Source organism: Acomys russatus, chromosome 11 (genome assembly GCF_903995435.1).
Source record: "Acomys russatus chromosome 11, mAcoRus1.1, whole genome shotgun sequence".
NCBI lineage: Eukaryota > Metazoa > Chordata > Mammalia > Rodentia > Muridae > Acomys > Acomys russatus.
In genome coordinates, this window is record NC_067147.1 from 21,689,893 (window position 1) to 21,708,229 (window position 18,337).

At 40.5% G+C, this 18,337-nt stretch overlaps 2 protein-coding genes across 3 annotated transcripts in view; one reads left to right on the forward strand and one right to left on the reverse strand.

The window, feature by feature from the left end:
- The window catches only part of B3gat2 (beta-1,3-glucuronyltransferase 2), a 70,329-nt gene extending 59,334 nt beyond the window's left edge, over nt 1–10,995 (forward strand). Inside the window, exons 3-4 of the mRNA XM_051152977.1 lie at nt 10,681–10,829; nt 10,909–10,995. Coding sequence (XP_051008934.1) covers nt 10,681–10,829; nt 10,909–10,995 — 236 coding nt within the window. The remainder of the gene's footprint in view (nt 1–10,680; nt 10,830–10,908) is intronic.
- Nucleotides 10,996–12,213: 1,218 nt separating this feature from the next.
- Nucleotides 12,214–18,337, reverse strand: part of Smap1 (small ArfGAP 1) — a 78,300-nt gene continuing 72,176 nt past the window's right edge. For both annotated transcript variants that reach the window (XM_051152973.1, XM_051152972.1), the window contains 3 exons: nt 15,094–15,259; nt 14,071–14,378; nt 12,214–12,361 (listed from right to left, as the gene is read on the reverse strand). In XM_051152973.1, the coding sequence (XP_051008930.1) occupies nt 12,227–12,361; nt 14,071–14,378; nt 15,094–15,259 (609 nt within the window). In that variant the 3' untranslated portion in view covers nt 12,214–12,226. The remainder of the gene's footprint in view (nt 12,362–14,070; nt 14,379–15,093; nt 15,260–18,337) is intronic.

Consider the following 18,337-nt stretch of genomic DNA (forward strand, 5'->3'; position numbering starts at 1 on the left):
ATAGCAACAGAAAAGCAACTAAGTAAGAAGTTAAATATCAATACACATACCACAGAGATTTTGTGAAATCCTTGCCTATAGAAATAAGACAACACATTCCTAAATAACCAATTAGTCAAAGAAAGAAATCATTTGGAAAATATTTTGAAGTGAATGAAAACAGAGCTGTAGCATACTAAAACCTGTGGAGTGTAGCTAATAGAACAATTAAAGGTCTTTAAATGGCTGTGCAAAAAAAAAAAAAAAGATCTCAAATCCATACTATAACCTTATACCATAAGACACTAGGAAAAGATAAACCCAAAGTAATTTGGAAATGACTAGATACCAAGATTATTAATTAATAAAATGAACCATGTGTAGTCTAGAAAAGCAAAATAGAAACTCAAATCAAATATTCTTTTGCAATATAAACAAGAAGTTGGTTTGGTAGGTAAGAGCACTTGCTATGTAGCATGAGGACATGAATTTGAAGCCCCCCAGCACTCATGTAAAAGCTGAACATGTTCATAAAGTCCTGTGACCAGTGTTGGCCGATGGAGATGGGCAGATGCCAGGAGCTTCCTGGTCAGTCTAGCTAACAAGTCAAGACTCAGGCCCAGTTGGAGACCCTGTATCAAGGGGGTTAGATGGAAAGCAGAGGAGGAAGATACAAACATCTTCTGACCTCTGCATGTGCATGGTTGTATGAATACACACATGTGCACGCATGTACATACAGAGAGAGAGAGACAGGGAGGAGGAGGGAGGGAGAGGGAGGGAGGAGGGAGAGGGAGGAGGGAGAGGGAGAGAGAGGCAGGGAGAGGGAGGGAGGGGATGGAGGGAGGGAGGGAGGGAGAACACCATAAAAATTTTGGTGGACTGCGTAATACTGAAGTCAGGAATGAAAAGAATGTTTCCACCATCCTTCAGAAACCTTAGAAAATTTCAAGGAATTATGAAAAATCGTATCTCAAATTAAAGGACCTAGGTGAAAATAAATTCATGGTTAAACTATTAAAGCTGACTCAAGAAGAAACAACATCTGAGCCAACATATAAATATACAGTAGTCAACAAAAGTCCAGCTTCTCCTGTGAGTTCCGTTAAATATTTAAACGTCTATTAAATATTTAAATTATATCCCACAAAAGCCTTCACTTACCAGGAAACTGGGACAGAGGGGAGGACTAGATGAGAGAAGCATGGGAGAATGGCAAAGCAGAAGGATCCAGAGGGTCCTAGAAACCTACACGTAGAACATTCTGATAGGCAGATTTGGGCCCAGGGGTCCCGCTCAAACTAAGGCACCAGCCAAGCACAATACAGGTGGTAAACTTTAAACCCCTTCCCAGATCTAGCCAATGGTCAGAACATTCTCCACAGTTGAGTGGAGAGTGGGATATGACTTTCTCACGTACTCTGGTGCCTCACATTGGACCATGTCCCCTGGAGGGGGAGACCTGGTGGCACTCAGAGGAAGGACAGCAGGTTACCAAGAAGAGACTTGATACCCTATGAGCATATACAGGGGGAGGTAATCCCCCTCAGGAACAGTCATAGGGGAGGGGAATAAGGGGGAAGGGGGAGGGAGGGAAGAATGGGAGGACACAAGGGATGGAATAACCATTGAGATGTAACAAGAATAAATTAATAATAAAAAATTAAAATAAATAAATAAATATTTAAAGACAACTTAGTGATACTTTGCAAACACTTCCAAATTATAGAAAGGAAATATTGAGTCACCTGGCAGACCAATATCAGTCTGATACCAAAGATGTGACTAAGGAAATAATTATAAGCCTGTCTCCATTTTATATAGAGATATAAAAATGCTAAAGATAGATGATTGATATATGATAGATAGATAGATGATAGATAGATAGATAGATGATAGATAATTTTAAAGCTTAACTTTTTGCCATGAGTATCCAACCATGACTACATTGGATTATCCATGGGATGTAAGCTCAGATTTTAAAAAGTCAGAGTTGATATGCCATCTGAATATAAAAGAGAAAAGCCATATTATACTAACAGATCCAGGATCAAAATGTCAGGTGTGGAGGGAGCTGGGGAGATGGCTCACCAGCTATGAAGAGCACTTGCTGCTACAATCAGCTGTAACTTCAGCCTCTCTGTAGGCACCTATATAGGTTTATAACACACAGTCTCAGACCCATAAACAAAAATAGATCTTAAAAGAAAAACACACCAGGCTAGGAATAGAAGGAACCTGCCTCTATTTGATGATTTCCATCTATGAAAAACTCAAGAGTGATTCTTGGTAGTTGAAGCCTCTGAGCCTTTTTCCTTGGGGATCAAGGACAAGGCTTACTCATCTGCCATTGGTTTTCACTGTTACTATGATGGTTGTAGCTACAGCAGTGAGGGAGGTAAAATGAATGAAGAAGTATCCAAGTTGGATGAAGACAGGAAAGGAAGAAGTAAAACTGTGTTCAGATCAGTGATGTCACATGAGAAAATGCTGCGGTAACAAGTGAGCTCACCAGTGTTCCGGGATACAAGAGTGTGAACAACAGTTGGGCGTGGGGGGGCGGGGCTACCTTTAATCCCAACACTTGAGAGGCAGAGGCAGGAAAGATCTCTGTGAATTTCAGGCCAGCTTGGTCTAGATAGCAAGTTCCAGGCTATCAAAAGGCTACACAGTAAGAAACTATCTCAAAAAGTTATATTTATTTTACACAGTGACAGTGAACAAAAAAAAATTCATTTTTATTCTTGATTCAGAGTTAGGGATAATAAAATATTAAAATGAAGTAATAAGACCCTTGTGCAATTAAAAACTAAAATCAATAAAACTAAAGAACTGGATGGAAAGGCTTCTTGTTAATGGATTAGAACACCCAATTCAGAGAAGACTGTGATAGTCTTCACACTAACTCACAGCTACAGAATAATCTCTCAAAATTGTGGTTGGGCTTTTTTGTAGAAATTGAGAGAGCTTTTCATAAGGAAAAGCAAGACAATCTGGGATGAAAGAACAAAGCTAGAGGAGTTACATTTCCCAACTTGAAAATGTAGTTTGTGACATCAGTAATAAAGACACCGTAGGGACTGGAGAGGTGGCTCAGTCCATAAACTTCTTGCTTCACAAACACAGGACCTGAGCTTGACCCTAAGCTTGACCCTAAGCGCCATGTAAACTCTATGCATGGTGGCATTTACCTTGAAAACCCAGGGCTGGGGCAGTGGAGACAAATGAATCTATGGTATTTGATGGTGAGCCAGTTTGGTGTAATCAGCAAGCTCCATGTTCTCCCAAACTGTGAGACCTTGCCTTAGAAAACAAGATGGTAGCTCTGAGGAGCAACACTTTACATTGCCCTCTAGACCCCACTGGTACATGTACACACAAATGCACCACTCTGATATTGGCATCTGTTAAGTATATAGGTTAATGAAATATCATTAGCAACCAAGAAATAAGGTTTTTTGTTTTGTTTTGTTGAGACAGGGTTTTTCTGTGTAGGTCTGCCTGTCCTGGAACTCGCTAAGGTTTTTTGTTTTGTTTTGTTGAGACAGGGTTTCTCTGTGTAGGTCTGCCTGTCCTGGAACTCGCTCTGTAGACTGGCTTCAAACTTACAGAGATCTACCTGTTTCTGCCTCCAGAGTGCTGGGATTAAAAGTGTGTGCCATTACCACCCAGAGAAGAAAGAAATTCTTATATTTATAGACCAAATAATTTTGATGAAGAGGCCAAGAGAAGCCAATGGCAACGAATAGTTCTTTTAAAGATTGGTGCTCAAAGTTGGGAATGCCTAAGCATACCATTTGTGGTAGTTTGAATGAGACTGGCCCCCATAGACTCATATGGTTGAATACTTACTCATCAGAGAGTGGCAGTATTTGAAAGGATTAGAAGGATTAGGAGTTGTGGCCTTGTTGGTGGAAGTGTGTCACTAGGGTTGAGTTGTGAGGTTTCAACAATTTATACCAGGCCCAGCCCCCTCCCTCCCTCCCTCTCCCTCCCCATCCCCCTCTACTTTTCCCTCTTCCCATCTCCAGATGGATCAGGCTGTAGAACTCTTAGCTACTTCTCCTGTACCAAGTCTGCCTGCATGCCAGCATGCTTCCTGACCTGATAATGAACTAGCCTCTGAAACTGTAAGTCCACAATTTAATGCTTTCTTTTATAAAAGTTTCCTTGGTCGTGGTGTCTCATCACAATAATAGAATAAGACACCATTTTAATGGCTGTGGGGTGTGTGTGTGTGTGTGTGTGTGTGTGTGTGTGTGTGTGTGTGTACAGCACACATTTAAAGAAGCTCTTTATCAGTTTGGAAAAGTTCACCTTCATTATTGGTTCAGTGATAACCACACACCCAGTCATGAAAAGATAGTGGATTTTCTCAAATGAGTATTTAGCATCTATCAAGACCAATTTTCCTTGTATATTTTCCAGTAATGACCTATACAGTTTAGATCATGACAAGTTACAACCTTGTGATCTTTAGATTAATATACTTGGTCATGGCTTATTGCCCTTTTTAAACACACACACACACACACACACACACACACACACACACACACACACACACACAGTAGAGGTACTGAAATTCACACATGCAATATTCCAAGAGGCATATATGAGGCATATATTCCAGAGAGAAGAGGGTACCACATGTACTTTCCTTTTCCCAACAAGTTCTATGACGTGTGTGTGTGTGTGTGTGTGTGTGTGTGTGTGTGTGTGTGTGTGTGTGTGTGTTTTATTTTGGATCTACAATCATTTCTCAAATGGATGGAGAGATAATTTTTCTTAAATTAATTGCTATCAGCAGCATTGTCCAGGGGTTGTAGATATGGCTCAGGGGTTAAGGGCACTGACTTCCCAAAAGACCCAGGTTTGATTCCCAGTACCCACAGGACTCACAACCATCTGTAACTCAAGTTCTAGTGGATTCAATGTCATCTTCTGGCCTCTGCAAGCACCAGACATCATATGGTGCACAGATATACATGCAGGCAAAACACCTATGCACATAAAAAAATTTTAAAAAGAGCATGGTGAGAGTCCAGTACCACTAGGCAGTGATTCAGAAGGTGGTTGGTATCTTGTGATCAGACTATAAAGGCCATGTTGTCATAAGCCATGCTGCAGGAAGTGGGAGTAGGCTTGATTTGCAGGATTTGTGAGATTAGTGTCTACACAGAGTGAGGGAAGAATTTGTGCTCTCAGGTCAGGTACATGGAGGTGAAACCTGGTGGCTGTCGAGCAGGAGACACTGGCCACTGTTACTGATGCGGTGAGAGAGAGAGGAGCATTGCTTTATGTACTTTGTACCCATCTATGGGACATTTGTTGTTGTTGTTGTTAAAAAACAAAACAAAGCAAATGGGAGAAGAGTTGCTTATTTCAATGGCAAGGAGCTCCACTGCATCGCTGAATAAAACGTTTATCTTATTCTAATCTACAGGAGTTTGACTCCAGAAGTAAAATGTCAGTAATGGTTGTCTCTACTTTTCTTTCTTTCCTTTTCTTTTTCTTCCTTTCTTCCCTTTTCTTCTTTCTTTCTTACTTACTTAGATGCCCTTTATCAAGTTAAGGAAGTTCACTTTTGTTATTGGTTCCACCAACACACACATCTCCAGTCATGAAAATATAACTGATTTTGTCAAATGAGTACTGACTATTAATCAAGATAGCTTCTCTTTTTATATTTTCTAGTAGTAAACTATACATTTGAGAGCATGACAATTCACAACCTCATGATCCTGAGATTAACATACCTCGCCAAGATTTATTTCCCTGTTCAATGCTAGGGTGGTCTTGTGGAAGATTGCAGGGATTTTTCTGCCTTTCTTCATGATCTTTGCTTGTGGCTCTCTTGTAAGCTTATGCAGAGTTTGGGTATCAGGGAAAGGTTATCTTTCAAGATAATTTAAGCAGCATTGCTTCCTTCTTATTAAAAGTTTAGTGTAAAGCTTCTATTCATCTTTTAAGTGGTTGCAGGGATTCACAGCCAAGGCCATCTGGCCCTAGAAAGTTGTAGTACTGGAAGGTGGCTGCAGTGCAAACTTCCTTTCTTTGATCATTAGGCTGTTTGTTGCATTGGTAGCTTGTCTTTCAATTTGCCTATTCTGATCTGACATGTCCAAATCTCTAACAAAAGTATTAACTTTATAACAATCCCATTACTGGAACCTGTTCTCTCCATATTGGTGGTTTGCACCTTCTTCTCAAGAACTTCAGAGTAGATGTTTCTCAGTGTATTAGTTACCTGTTGGTGCTGTGATAAAACATCATGACCAGAAGCCCTTTATAGAAGAGTTTATTGAGTCTTCCAGGGGAAGAAGAGTGCAGTGTGGTGAGGAGGTGGAACAGCGAGCAGTAGGCTTGGTGGCAGGAGCGCTCAAACCCTAGGAGACCAGGTTCAGTGAGAGACTCTGTCCCCCAAATAAGGTGGAGAGTGAGAGAAGAAAATACCAAGCAATATCTCTGGCCTCAACACCACACTTGCGCAGATGTGACTACTTCCCACACATACATGCATACCCCCATAATAATTTCCCACGTACTAAATTAGACTTACTTTCATATTGTTTTCACTTGCATTCAGTTAGTCACTTTCCCACTTCTTTTACTTGATTTTTAATTTACTCTTTGATAGTTTCCAAATACTTGAAACTTAGTCTGTTATTGAGCCTTTTAAATTCTACCACACCAGAGGCAGGATACTTTCTGTAATTTAAAGGTTTTTGTTGTTGTTGTTGTTGTTGTTGGGGGGGGGGGTTGAAATTTGTTTACGATTTACACTATGGCTTGTCTGGAACATACCGATCACATATGAAGATTGTATAAGGTGCTGTTATGGTTAGAGTGACCTTCATTTAGGCTATGCTGGTTATCACTGAATGAAGGCTGGACATTTTTAGTTGCCATTTCTTCACATATCTTTGTTTTCCTCTCACCTTTCATTCTGATTCTCTAGCACTAGTCTTATTTTTATTTTGGTTAAGTAGTTTCATTGTTGCTTGTTCATCTTTGCTGATCTTTTATTCCTCAGTGTCTCAGGTGTTAATCCTAACCCAGGACACTTTACATCTTTGGGCAGTCATCACTGAGATGACCTTGTCTCTTTCTTATCTCTCAGCATGCTCATACCTCTGCACCCTTCTTGAATATGAGACATATTCATACTCTAATGTCACATTCTGTAATTCTATCATCTATAGCATTTCTGGATTTTTTTTTTTTCTCTTTGTTGTGGTATTTTACTTTCCTGCTTCTTTGTATAACAGGTAGTTTTGGTTCTGAGACATCCTGAATTTTAAATTGTTGGGTAATGACTGATGAGCACGTGTATGGATAGGTAATATGAACACAAGCATAATATATATTATAATTACTTTTGAGCTTTGTACTGAGACATGACCAAGTTATTTGGAGGCACCTCTATCTTTTCAAGGCTTCAAGTTTAGGCAGGAACATCTGAGCTTTCAGAACCAATGTGATCCCACAGTAGCCTGTCATCTCCCATGTTCCACGCAGGAGCTGCAGCACTCTGGCTGATGAGAATGTGGATACTCCCAGGCCATGTGAGGGTAACTGATGCACCTGCTCCTTTCTAGTTCTCTACTTGGCCTGGGTCCTCCTGCAGGCATCAGCTAATCATACTGAAGGCTTGAGAACCTCTACACACCGACAGAGGCTTCTGCTCTGCAAATTCTTATGAATTATGGCTTCCTCATGCCCTCAGTTGCCAACTAAAGGAAACTAGAGTTTGTGGGTTCCTTGCCGGTGGAGGGTCTCTTCAGAGAAGCGTTGGCAGTTTTGGGGCTGACATTTATCTAGTCTTGGAAAGGTCTATCGTATGTTTCACTCCCAATGACTGAATACTTTGTTGTGTTGTAATTTAGTCCTATGACTATTGTTTTTAAAGTATTTACCTGATGCATGTGCATGCAGCCATATGCATGCATGGCACCCACAGAAGTCAGAGGATATAGGAGGCCTTGGCACTGGAGTTGCAGATGAGCGTGAGATATGACACAAGTACCGGCAACTGACCTTGGGCCCTCTAGAAGAGCAGCAAATACTCTTAACCGATAAGCCATCTCTTTTCCATTCCCTGTGCTTTTCTCTTGTCCAGAAATTAAAAGGGTTGTTGGATTCAAATGTTGCAGTTTCCAGCCGCATTCAGTAAGTATGTAATACATTGAGGCAAGCCCTGTCCCTCTACCTAGTAGGGGAATGTTCTCCCTCCCAGTCGTTACATGCTAAGGGAGCCCTGCCTCCACAGTGAAGTCACTTTACACCGGCATATCACATTTTTCTCTAACTGACCCAGACAGAAAACTCCACTCCTATGGATTTTGCCAGGATCCTAATGCCTCAAAAGGCACAACAGTAGTTTTAAAGCCGAACCAGTCACCGAGGATATAATGCTCAAGGAACAAATACTTGCAACTGATGAAAACCCAAGACACCCATAGCAGATTGGAAATCAATTGCCCAAAACCAAAAAGTCAGCCTGTTTCCAAGAGATACTACTACTTTAGCTCTGCCTGCTATCTCATGAGGGCACAGGATTTCCCCTGAAGCAACCCAGTTTGGCCTAGTTACCTACAGTATGATGCCTGCACGCTGGCTGTGGCCTATTTCCTGAGCACAGAATAGGCAGAACCACCTGAAGTAGGCGGACCTGGAACATCTGGATTATGTCCACCCTCCCCGTCCCCCTTTTTAGAAACTAGGTTGCTTTGCTCTTGGAGTGAGGCCTCCCTAAGGGCTCTGCAGCTCAGGTGCACATAATTCTACAGTGAGCACAATAGGGCACCACCCAGCAAAAATGGTAGCTTCAGGCCTGGCTGTGGCCTGTGCTCATTCTGCCATGTAGTTCTCCATTAGTGTGAGACATTTCTGAACCAGCAAAATGGAGAAAATACTCATTTAATCTGAATCTTCCAGTGGCTGTGGATGATGAGCTTAACACCTTAAGGAACAATAAAGGACATCAGGTCTGAACGGTTTTATATTTTCAGTTACCTCTGCATAATTTGGATCATCGTGTGTGCCTTGAAGGCATGCAAAGAATATTCCAAAAGCTCCAGTGTGACTGAGAAGAGTAGGCTAGCATTTAGAGAAAGGATGAAGCACATGAAAGAAATTAAGAAGTCATTAACATAATCTCACCTGGTCTTATGGGAAAAGGCACTTTATTAACTTCAAGCTTTGGTTGTGTTGAAGTCCTATGCCGACCTAGCTGTGTTTGATGAGGACTTCAGATTGCTTATCAAAGTCATGTGACACGTGTGGCCTGTCTCTTCCCCCCCACAGCCCCCCACTCCGGGACTTCACAAGCTAGGATTCTTGCAGCTATGAATGGTGGCTGGCACCACCCACTCCTCTTGGTACTGCTTACTTAGTGGCATTTTTATTTACATATTGCAGTGCTCTGCAGTCAGTAGAATCTTTCACTGAGGTTGAGCTTTTCTACTTCCCTTGCAGATTAAGAAATGAGGGCATACAGAGTTTAAAAAGGTGAAGTGACTTGGCCAGTGTCCCAAATACAAGGACCTAGTCAAAACCAAAAGTCACCCCAAATTTTGTGTTGCTTACTAGAATGTACAGTGTGCTTCCACACAGAGTTTGTGGAGGATACAGGAGTCTGAAGGCCATTTTATGGGTTCTGTTATTTGATTTTGTTTCACTCAGCACTTCCTAGATGACATTCTCTGTGTGGATAGCTAAGCATTAACTTCTTCCAAGAGGCAGCAGCACATGACTGAGCAGTCTGGCAACTGAAGGTGATGGGAATGACGATGGAGTCGTCTCACAGCTCTTCTCTTACACTTCTCCAAAAAGCAGCATAAACTACCACTAATAGAAGGGAGGGCCCAATTTCCCACAGGCAAGTTCCCGGGGCTTGGCTCTCACTCAACCCATCGACTCCTGGAGGGAGGGAGTTTAGTATCACCTTGTGAGCAGCAAAGGCTCAGCCTTCAGTCACATGTGGAGTGCATTAGGAGTGCTTTAAAGCACGTCAAACAGCAACAATTCTGTCATATAACCAAGTCACCAGAGAGAGCTCAGAATTTGCAGTGCTCAAGGATGGACTCAGGGCCTTATACTGTGAGGAAAGCACTCTATCACTAAGCTATATCACATTTTCTTTTTAAACACTCAACTACAAAAACCAAATTTATCAAACAACTTGATAGTGCCTGTACTGATTTCTAAGCTCCCTCCTTCATGCTTAGAGTGAAACTGATTATAAATTAGGATATACTTGTTTTTTCCCATGATCAATAGTACCTGTACCACCAACCAATCTTCGCAATGTTAAGTCGTTTGGAACAGTGCTGACCTTGATGATAAAGCACACATGAATGACGTCAGAAGCAGTCAGGAAGGCTGGGCCAGCACTCTAACACAAGGACAGTTAGTAATACTGCTATACTCTGAAGTATTAAATGTAGATCTGTGACTTCTCTGAGGCAGCTTCTGAAATTTTATTGTCAACAGGCTTACTTCAAACTGTGGTAGGTGTTCTCAGAGTGTACAAAATCACGGACTAAATTTCTTTAGGGACTGTATGTAATGCTCCTGTTCAAGTTTGAATACCAAGATCTAAACTCACAGTAGGTATTTGTACTTTTTGATGGGACCACAATTACAAAGGGAAAAACTATACCAATAACTCAGTCTTTTTCTTTACTTCATACAAAGGATTTGCTGTGAGTCTGCAAGTCATCTTGTCCAATCCGAAAGCTGTATTTAAGCGCCGTGGATCCCAGCCAGGGATGCAAGAATCCGACTTTCTAAAGCAGATAACCACAGTTGAAGAACTGGAACCAAAGGCTAGTAACTGCACCAAGGTACTTACTCATCCCCCTCATGCTGCTGGACCTTGAGTGTTGATAATGCAGCTGCTTAAGTGATCCCCTTCCTCCGTAGGTTCTTGTGTGGCACACTCGGACAGAGAAGGTCAATCTAGCCAATGAGCCAAAGTACCACCTGGACACAGTGAACATTGAGGTGTAGACGCCAAGACCAGCAGGTGTAGAAGAGGAAGTCTGGAGTTTAGGCTGCTGCTCATTCAGGTATTGTTCCTTTTTCTTCAGCCCTTCCTGTCTGCCGACGGACACCTGTTTAAACAGCTAACTGGATGCTACAAAATGTGTTGTCTTCATCTGTGCTGCATGTGTTCTCTAGAACTTAACTGGGAAGACTTTTGTATACTGAAGCAAATGACGCTCAGAAAGAACATCTGAGTATCTCATGTACATCCCTCCCTCACATCAAGCCACGTCATAACTGGTAAAATGAAGCAGGTGTTAGAACGTGATGATGAGTATTTGACAACTAAATATTCCCAATTCTTGGCTTCACAACATGAAATATTTGGAAAGTTGGTAGCAGTGTACACTGTAGGAAATAAAACCCACAAATAAAAAAGGTGTGTGGATTCATCTGTTTAATATAGGGAAATAACATTTTGTCAATACTAGGCACCATAAAATGTAAACACAATTACTGTCATAAACCTGGATATACCTTCAAGGATTAAAAGTGGCTTTGTTTTAGTTACCCTGTGTGCATATAGTGCAGAAAAAGGTCTTCATATTAGCACTATGTACATGAGAGGAGGTCCAAATTACAAGAGGCAGCGAAAATTTGAATTCTTGGAACATTCATTCAGGTTTTACAGTGACATCCAGGTTTATCTTCCTTTCACTAACCACAGTCCCTGTTAAACACATCGTAACAACAGCACAGTGAAGTGAGTGATGAATAAAAGAATTTGATACACTAGAAAACAGTGCTCAGTGATACATTTACATCCTATTTATATGATTAAACATTTGATCATACAGTACCTTCCTACAGGGTTACTGGCTAATTTGGGGGTGGGGTTATACTGTTAGAGGTATCACTAACATGATAACTACTTCCCTTATATGCAAACATTAGAGCTATAATTTTGAGAATAAAACCGATTATGCAAGTTAACTGAGCAGCCTCTCAATGTGGCATATGACATGGGAAATAAAGAGTAAAGCTGCCCTCCACAGAAGATGGTTTTTTTCAACCTGCTTTCACATCAAATTTAATCAGTACAGACCAACAAGGTCAATCAGGTAATTCTTAATGTGAACAAATGGGGGAGAAGAAAAAAATACGTATGTACATGAAGAAATGGGAACTAGATGTCTTTGCAGCGAGGAATGTCAGGTGTTGGTTCTGGATGAAACTCGGCTGCGGCTGCACCTTATCATTTCCACAGCTGTGTGCTCAGAGTCTGCCCCGATGAGCTTCCAGACCATCCTGCTGTTGTGCTAGGGGGCTGGCCAAAACCTGCAACAGGGTTTGCACTACTGAGGCTCATGCCAGCCATTTGTTGATTCATCTGTGAAACACACAAAAAAGGCTTAATTTAGGAGGACTATTCACTTTTCCTTCTTGGTTCTTTAGCTACAGTCAGACATTTCATCATTAATGTGAGAATTAGTCAAAACTCCGGAGTAAAGCAGACCACGGAGAAGCATCTCTACTGAAGTCAGGCAGCTACTCTGTTCCTTTCTTTCTCCTGGGCTTAGCATGGTTTATAAAGTAACTGAATTTGTATCTGAGTATATGAATCTGTCACTTTCTCAACCACACTAGGGTATTCCTTCTGTGACTCCTTAAGACCAAGAGACTTTAGAAAGTAAAACATCCTAAATTACCCTGACATTTAACAAAATACCTGTAATTCTCTATTAACATCCTAAATGGCCTTAATGTTCTTTCTAAACATAAAAAATTCCATATAGCACATGTTTTGGGTTGTAACAATATGAATAGATAAAATTACATGAAATCTGTTATTTTATAGCATATAATAAAATGTAGAGTCCAGTATATTTATCAGCCTCTTGGGCACGGATTCTCTCCTTCCCAAGACTGGTTAACAGAGCAGCAGAGACAGGATTTACCATAACATAGTTCTAAACCTATGCTCAGCATTAACTCTTTTATAGGCTTTTTGTTTTTTGAAAACCTAAGACACAATAACCACATTAGTGCTCAAATGTGTCCACAGGCAGGCAGATCACCTCTTCCGTTCTGCTCACGAATATTCTCCTGGCCTTGCTGACAGGGCTGCTGTTCCTCCCTGGCTCACCTGGAAATTAACCTGAGCCGAGTGAGCCTCGGCATCTTGTCCACAGAAAAGCAGTTACTAACATGTTTCCAATGCTTAAACAGTGTGTGCTCCATGTACTACTATAAACCACAACTATAAGGAAAAATAACAGCTCATGAGCACTTCTAAAATATACTGTGATCCTGCTTATGTCAGAAGTCAAACTACTGGCTGTAGTGGTCTTGGCTCTTGTAAGATGCTTGGTGAGCCATCACACAGGAAAGGGAATGGGACCATCAGTGCTAAGCCAGAGCCTCTGTCTGTGGAGCTACAGCAAAGTGAGACAGCACTTAATAAAAAAATGTTATTCCTTGCTTCAACCTAACCCAGACAGACATGGAGTTTATCAGTGAATACCTGAGGGTAAGCAGGGTTTATATTTGCATCATGGGGCTTCTGAAGCCAATGAATGTTCCTCCTAAGACAACAGGCAGTAGCCACCTGACAGAAGCAGCCTTGATCCCTCATAAAACTCTGCTTTGAGAATTTGAAGCTGTACTTCTTTCTTACTGCTAAGCTTGGATTTTTTTTTTTTAAATAGTCCATTTAGAACAATCTTGCCTCACCGATAAAAGACTCCACGAAGAAGCTGAGTAAAGCGCAGCACTAAGCCTTACAGGCCCCTTTTATTCTGCCCAAGGTAACTTCTAGCTAGTACTCGCATGCTTACCATCACAACTGTGCTATATAGTCTGAAATGGGGAAAAAAAATTCCTAACATTTATTTATAGAATATTCTTAACGTAAGGATAAGAACAAGTCATTTACCTACCTTATAAAACCTCATGACATCTACAAACACTTGGATCTGATCTAATTTACCTCTATATTCAGTTCTTTTGCTCCATCATTAGATTTTGAAGCAAGTAAAATGACTGAGAATACAAACTGGTTTCTTGAATTTAAGATGGTAGAAAGCGCGCGAGCCCTACCTGTGAGAGGTTCCACTGAGGCTGCTGAGCTTGTGGCAGGCCGAACTTACTCTGTGGTGCACTCATTTGTCCCACCAATGCTCCCTGAGGGCCAACAACATTCTGAGGAAGTGGCATCACTCCAGTCTGTGTGTTTCCCATAAACCCATTGGGCATGGGCATGCCCACCATCATGCTTGTATTCTGTCCCATCATATTTCCTATAAGGCCAGGAGCCGCAGGCACTGGTACACCCATGGAAGGAAAACCTTGAAATGCAGTCGCTGCTTGTGAGGTAAATGGTATATTTGTGGGTCCCATAAACACACCTGTATATTAAGAACCACGAATAAAAAAAGAAACAAACAGGTCAAAAAGATGTTCCTGTATATGGCTGCACTTCTCTCCAGATACAGAAGAGGCAACTTCCTGACCCACTGAGCAGACAGCTCAAAACAACTCCCATCTCAACCTGCAGAGCCTATTTCCAAAATGCAGACAGACGCACATCCTGAGAGTACATGCTGCTTCTGCTGACTTGCGCCACTGCTCTCCCCAAAACCAACCAGGCAGGTAGAGAAGTGGTTATTTGCTTTTATGAGAAAGCAGGTGTGTGGCCACACAGTTTCAACACATCTATGACTGGGGAAAAGGGTCTGATGGGCTAGAACTGAATAAACAGCATCTTATATTTCCACTATAGTAAAAGACGTTTCCAAGCTTTGCATAATTATATGTATGCATAGTTCTGACTACTTATTTGTTTACCTGCAGAGGAAACAGTATACACAAAATCAAACTTCATGTAAATCAAATTCCATCAATTCCTGAAAAATAATTCCTTTCCTATGAACTTGTAGAATAACATTACGTGATATGTGAACAACTTATTAAGTCTCTAATGAATAAAGTTCTGTGAATCCTATACTGTTTAATTCTAATGCTTCATTCATTTCAGTTATGTAAACTTCCACAGGGAAAATGTAACTGAGGTTAGTGTAACACCACTGTCATTCACTGGAAGCAGAGTTCAGTATCAATTACCAGCAGGGCTTTGCTGTGCTCCAGTACCATACAGAGATAAGATGGAATCTTTGGAGAGTTGTTTCTTTGCTACTTCTTCTGACTTTGTAGTTTGCTCGGTGAACAGATCCAGATCCCCAGATGTTACGGTAGATAGGGTAGGAGCTGCTGGTACAGATGCTGTGCCCTGGACAAAACACCAAAATAAACTGTTAATTTCTACACAGCACATCTTATCAATTACTAGAATTCACATAAAAGTATGGGATTGGAAGAAGAAAAATGGTGACATCTATGAAGATCATTTTTTAGCCCACACAAGAGCATCTAGAATGAAGGTGCAATGTTTCATAATATGACCTGTTAGTGTAAAACCAAGGGGACTGAATTTCTTCCAGAGCCATATTCAGGAGCTGGGACAGCACAGGTTTTGCTCCTCACTTGAACACAATGGGTATGACAGCATGCAGATACAGTCTGATAACTGCCACCACTTCTCTCAAGAATTAGTGTCACTTGTAATAAAGAATGTTATAACTTGCAGAAGCAAAAGGTTCTGCAATGGTAGATTAAAAGCTTTCTCATTTTCAAAAGCTATACCATAAAATCTTTGTATACCTATTCTACGTCTATTTTAACACTAATAGTATGTTTCTAGTCCAAAAATGAAGTACAAAAAAACCCGGTGACTACCTATATTAATGCCATACCCTGTATGCTATTCAGAGGCAAAGCAACACAAGTAATTTAGATATTTAATTTAAAACAGGTTTCCCATTAATCTTCTGCATCTTATACAAAGAAAGCATTACATAATCACAACTGACAATCTTGCTTAATCATTTGTTTTAAATATGAAATGAATTTAAGATTTTCTGAACACTAGTACACACTGGCTCACATTCTTCTGAAACCACAGATTAAGGTAGGTAGCAAAAGGAAGATAAATTCACATATTTAGTGTCCAGGATAGAACATCATTCAGTAAATTACTGTCAAAACATTTTATTCAAACTTACTTAAGCAGAACCATGTTTTGAATCTATTATGACTAACTGAGCAAGACTTATGGGAAACATAGAAAAGGCTGTCTTATTTTGCAAAAATTCTAAAATGTGTAAGAAATTAGACATGACAGAATACCAAACCTAATGGCGTCTTTTAATCTGACTGTATCTTAGTTACCAATGAAAAAGCATTGGACCACAGAGGCCAAGAGAATGGGACAGGGTGCCCTTACGTTTGTATGTCACCTGACTTCTGTCCTATGAGGTAAGGACGGGCTTTGTAACCAAGAGGGCTTTGTACGAGAAAGGGCTAACTACTAAGTTATTATTGTGAACCCTGATAACACAATAGCATCACTATGTGACCCTGTCATCACATCACTTCTGTACAACACAGGAATCTACTCAACACCTTGGGTTCCATCCTTGATCAATCAGATTTAATCATTTCCTCAAATGGTTGGAGAAATACTGATTCTGGTCTCATAGTACAACCGTCTGATAAACATTCTCATGATCTAATTTTCATGTATTTTTTAACTTCTCCCTCAACATAGACACTGGCTAAAATTGGCCAGTCTGAGTAGCATAGCTAGCAAGTACCTGACGGTTGCTCATCTATTGGTGCTGTGTTTGCCATCATTTCACCATCACAGTAAAAGGAAAGCCATGTTTGCCTGTTGCTTTATAATCTAGGCTTTTTTGCCTTTTGGCAATCTCAGGACTGATATCAGCACTTGTGCATGTCCACATACTCACTCTCATATATTCATATTCTGTCTGTCTCCCTGTTCCCACCTCTCCTCCCTTCTCATTGTGGGTAGATAGGAAAAGGCTGCTGCACGCAGCTCCTCCCACCCTCTATACCTTTATATTCTTGTCTGCTATTTCCAGGCTGATGATAAACTCATGCTATTTTTATACATGGGCAAATCTTTGACTAGAATTCATATATCCTTAGAAGACACCAAAAGCCTAGTAGAGTTCAGAGTAATTCATGATCTTGGTACTCTCGGTACTTAGACCCAGCTACAGCTCAGTTTCACATACTAAAAGCCCGACAGAATTAGCAACTTTCATAGTTTCAGCATTCATATGAATACACACATATATATTCTCCTGGTAAAGGCAGTATTTTGAAAATGTACTTGGATTTTAGTCTCATCAGGTAAAATATAATTCTCACCATAAATTATCTTATAGGGATCAATACACAATTGGCAAAAATCAATACATAAAATGCTACAATTTTGGTTCATGAACAATATTTTAAAAATTAAGATATGATTTTTAAAATGTGGCATATTGGGGTTGGAGAGGCAACTCGATGATTAAGAGCATTTACTTTCTGCTCATATCTAGACAATCCCTTCTCTCCTGCCCTTATGCCATAAAGCAGGAAAATCCCCTCCAACAGAATAGCAGAGATGGGTATTATAGGAGCTGGGGGAGTTGTTTGTTTATTTGAGTTTGTTCTGAACTTCAAAGAATGCAAAATAAAGAAGATAATAAAGAAGATACAGGGGAGGGGGAGAAAGAGAGGGAGGGAGGGAAGGCCACATTAATTTCCCCAGCACCTACATGGTAGCTCACAACCACCTGTAACTCCAGTTCTAGAAGAACTGACATTCCCAATCAGCCTCCTTGAGTATATGACAAACAAATCTTTTTTAAAAAGAAAGAAAAGAAAAAACCTTATCCTATGAGGTACTACTCAGAATGCACAAAGCATGAAAGTTAATCTTTGAAGCTTACCAACTGGCTAGAACTTAATTAGCATAAAGGTTAGAATTTGAAGCTTACCAACTGGCTAGGTTTGGATAGCTAGCCTATGAAGTTTCAAGAATCTACTTATCTCTTTATCACTCCTATAGGTTATAGACACATGTTGCTGTGCCCAATTTTTTTTATGTGGGTACTGGGGATCAGAAGTCATGACCGCATGCTTGTATGACGAGCATTTTACCAAATGATCCATCTCCACAGTCCCTGGTCTCTGTTTTCACATGACTGGCAGTAGATTCCAAAAGGGCCAAAGACACAATAAGCTAGCTGACTTTCCTGAATTATATGCTATTGCTATACTGAAATTTAATGATGACTTTAGCCTAATTCCAAGAAATTTATTTGTTAAGTTCAAGGCCACTACACAATAACTTTCATAACAAAAATATGTACACTAAAACATTATTAGTCTTAATGAGACATGAAATTGTTTGTTATTAAAAACTTCACATTCACACAACTCAGATGGGCTT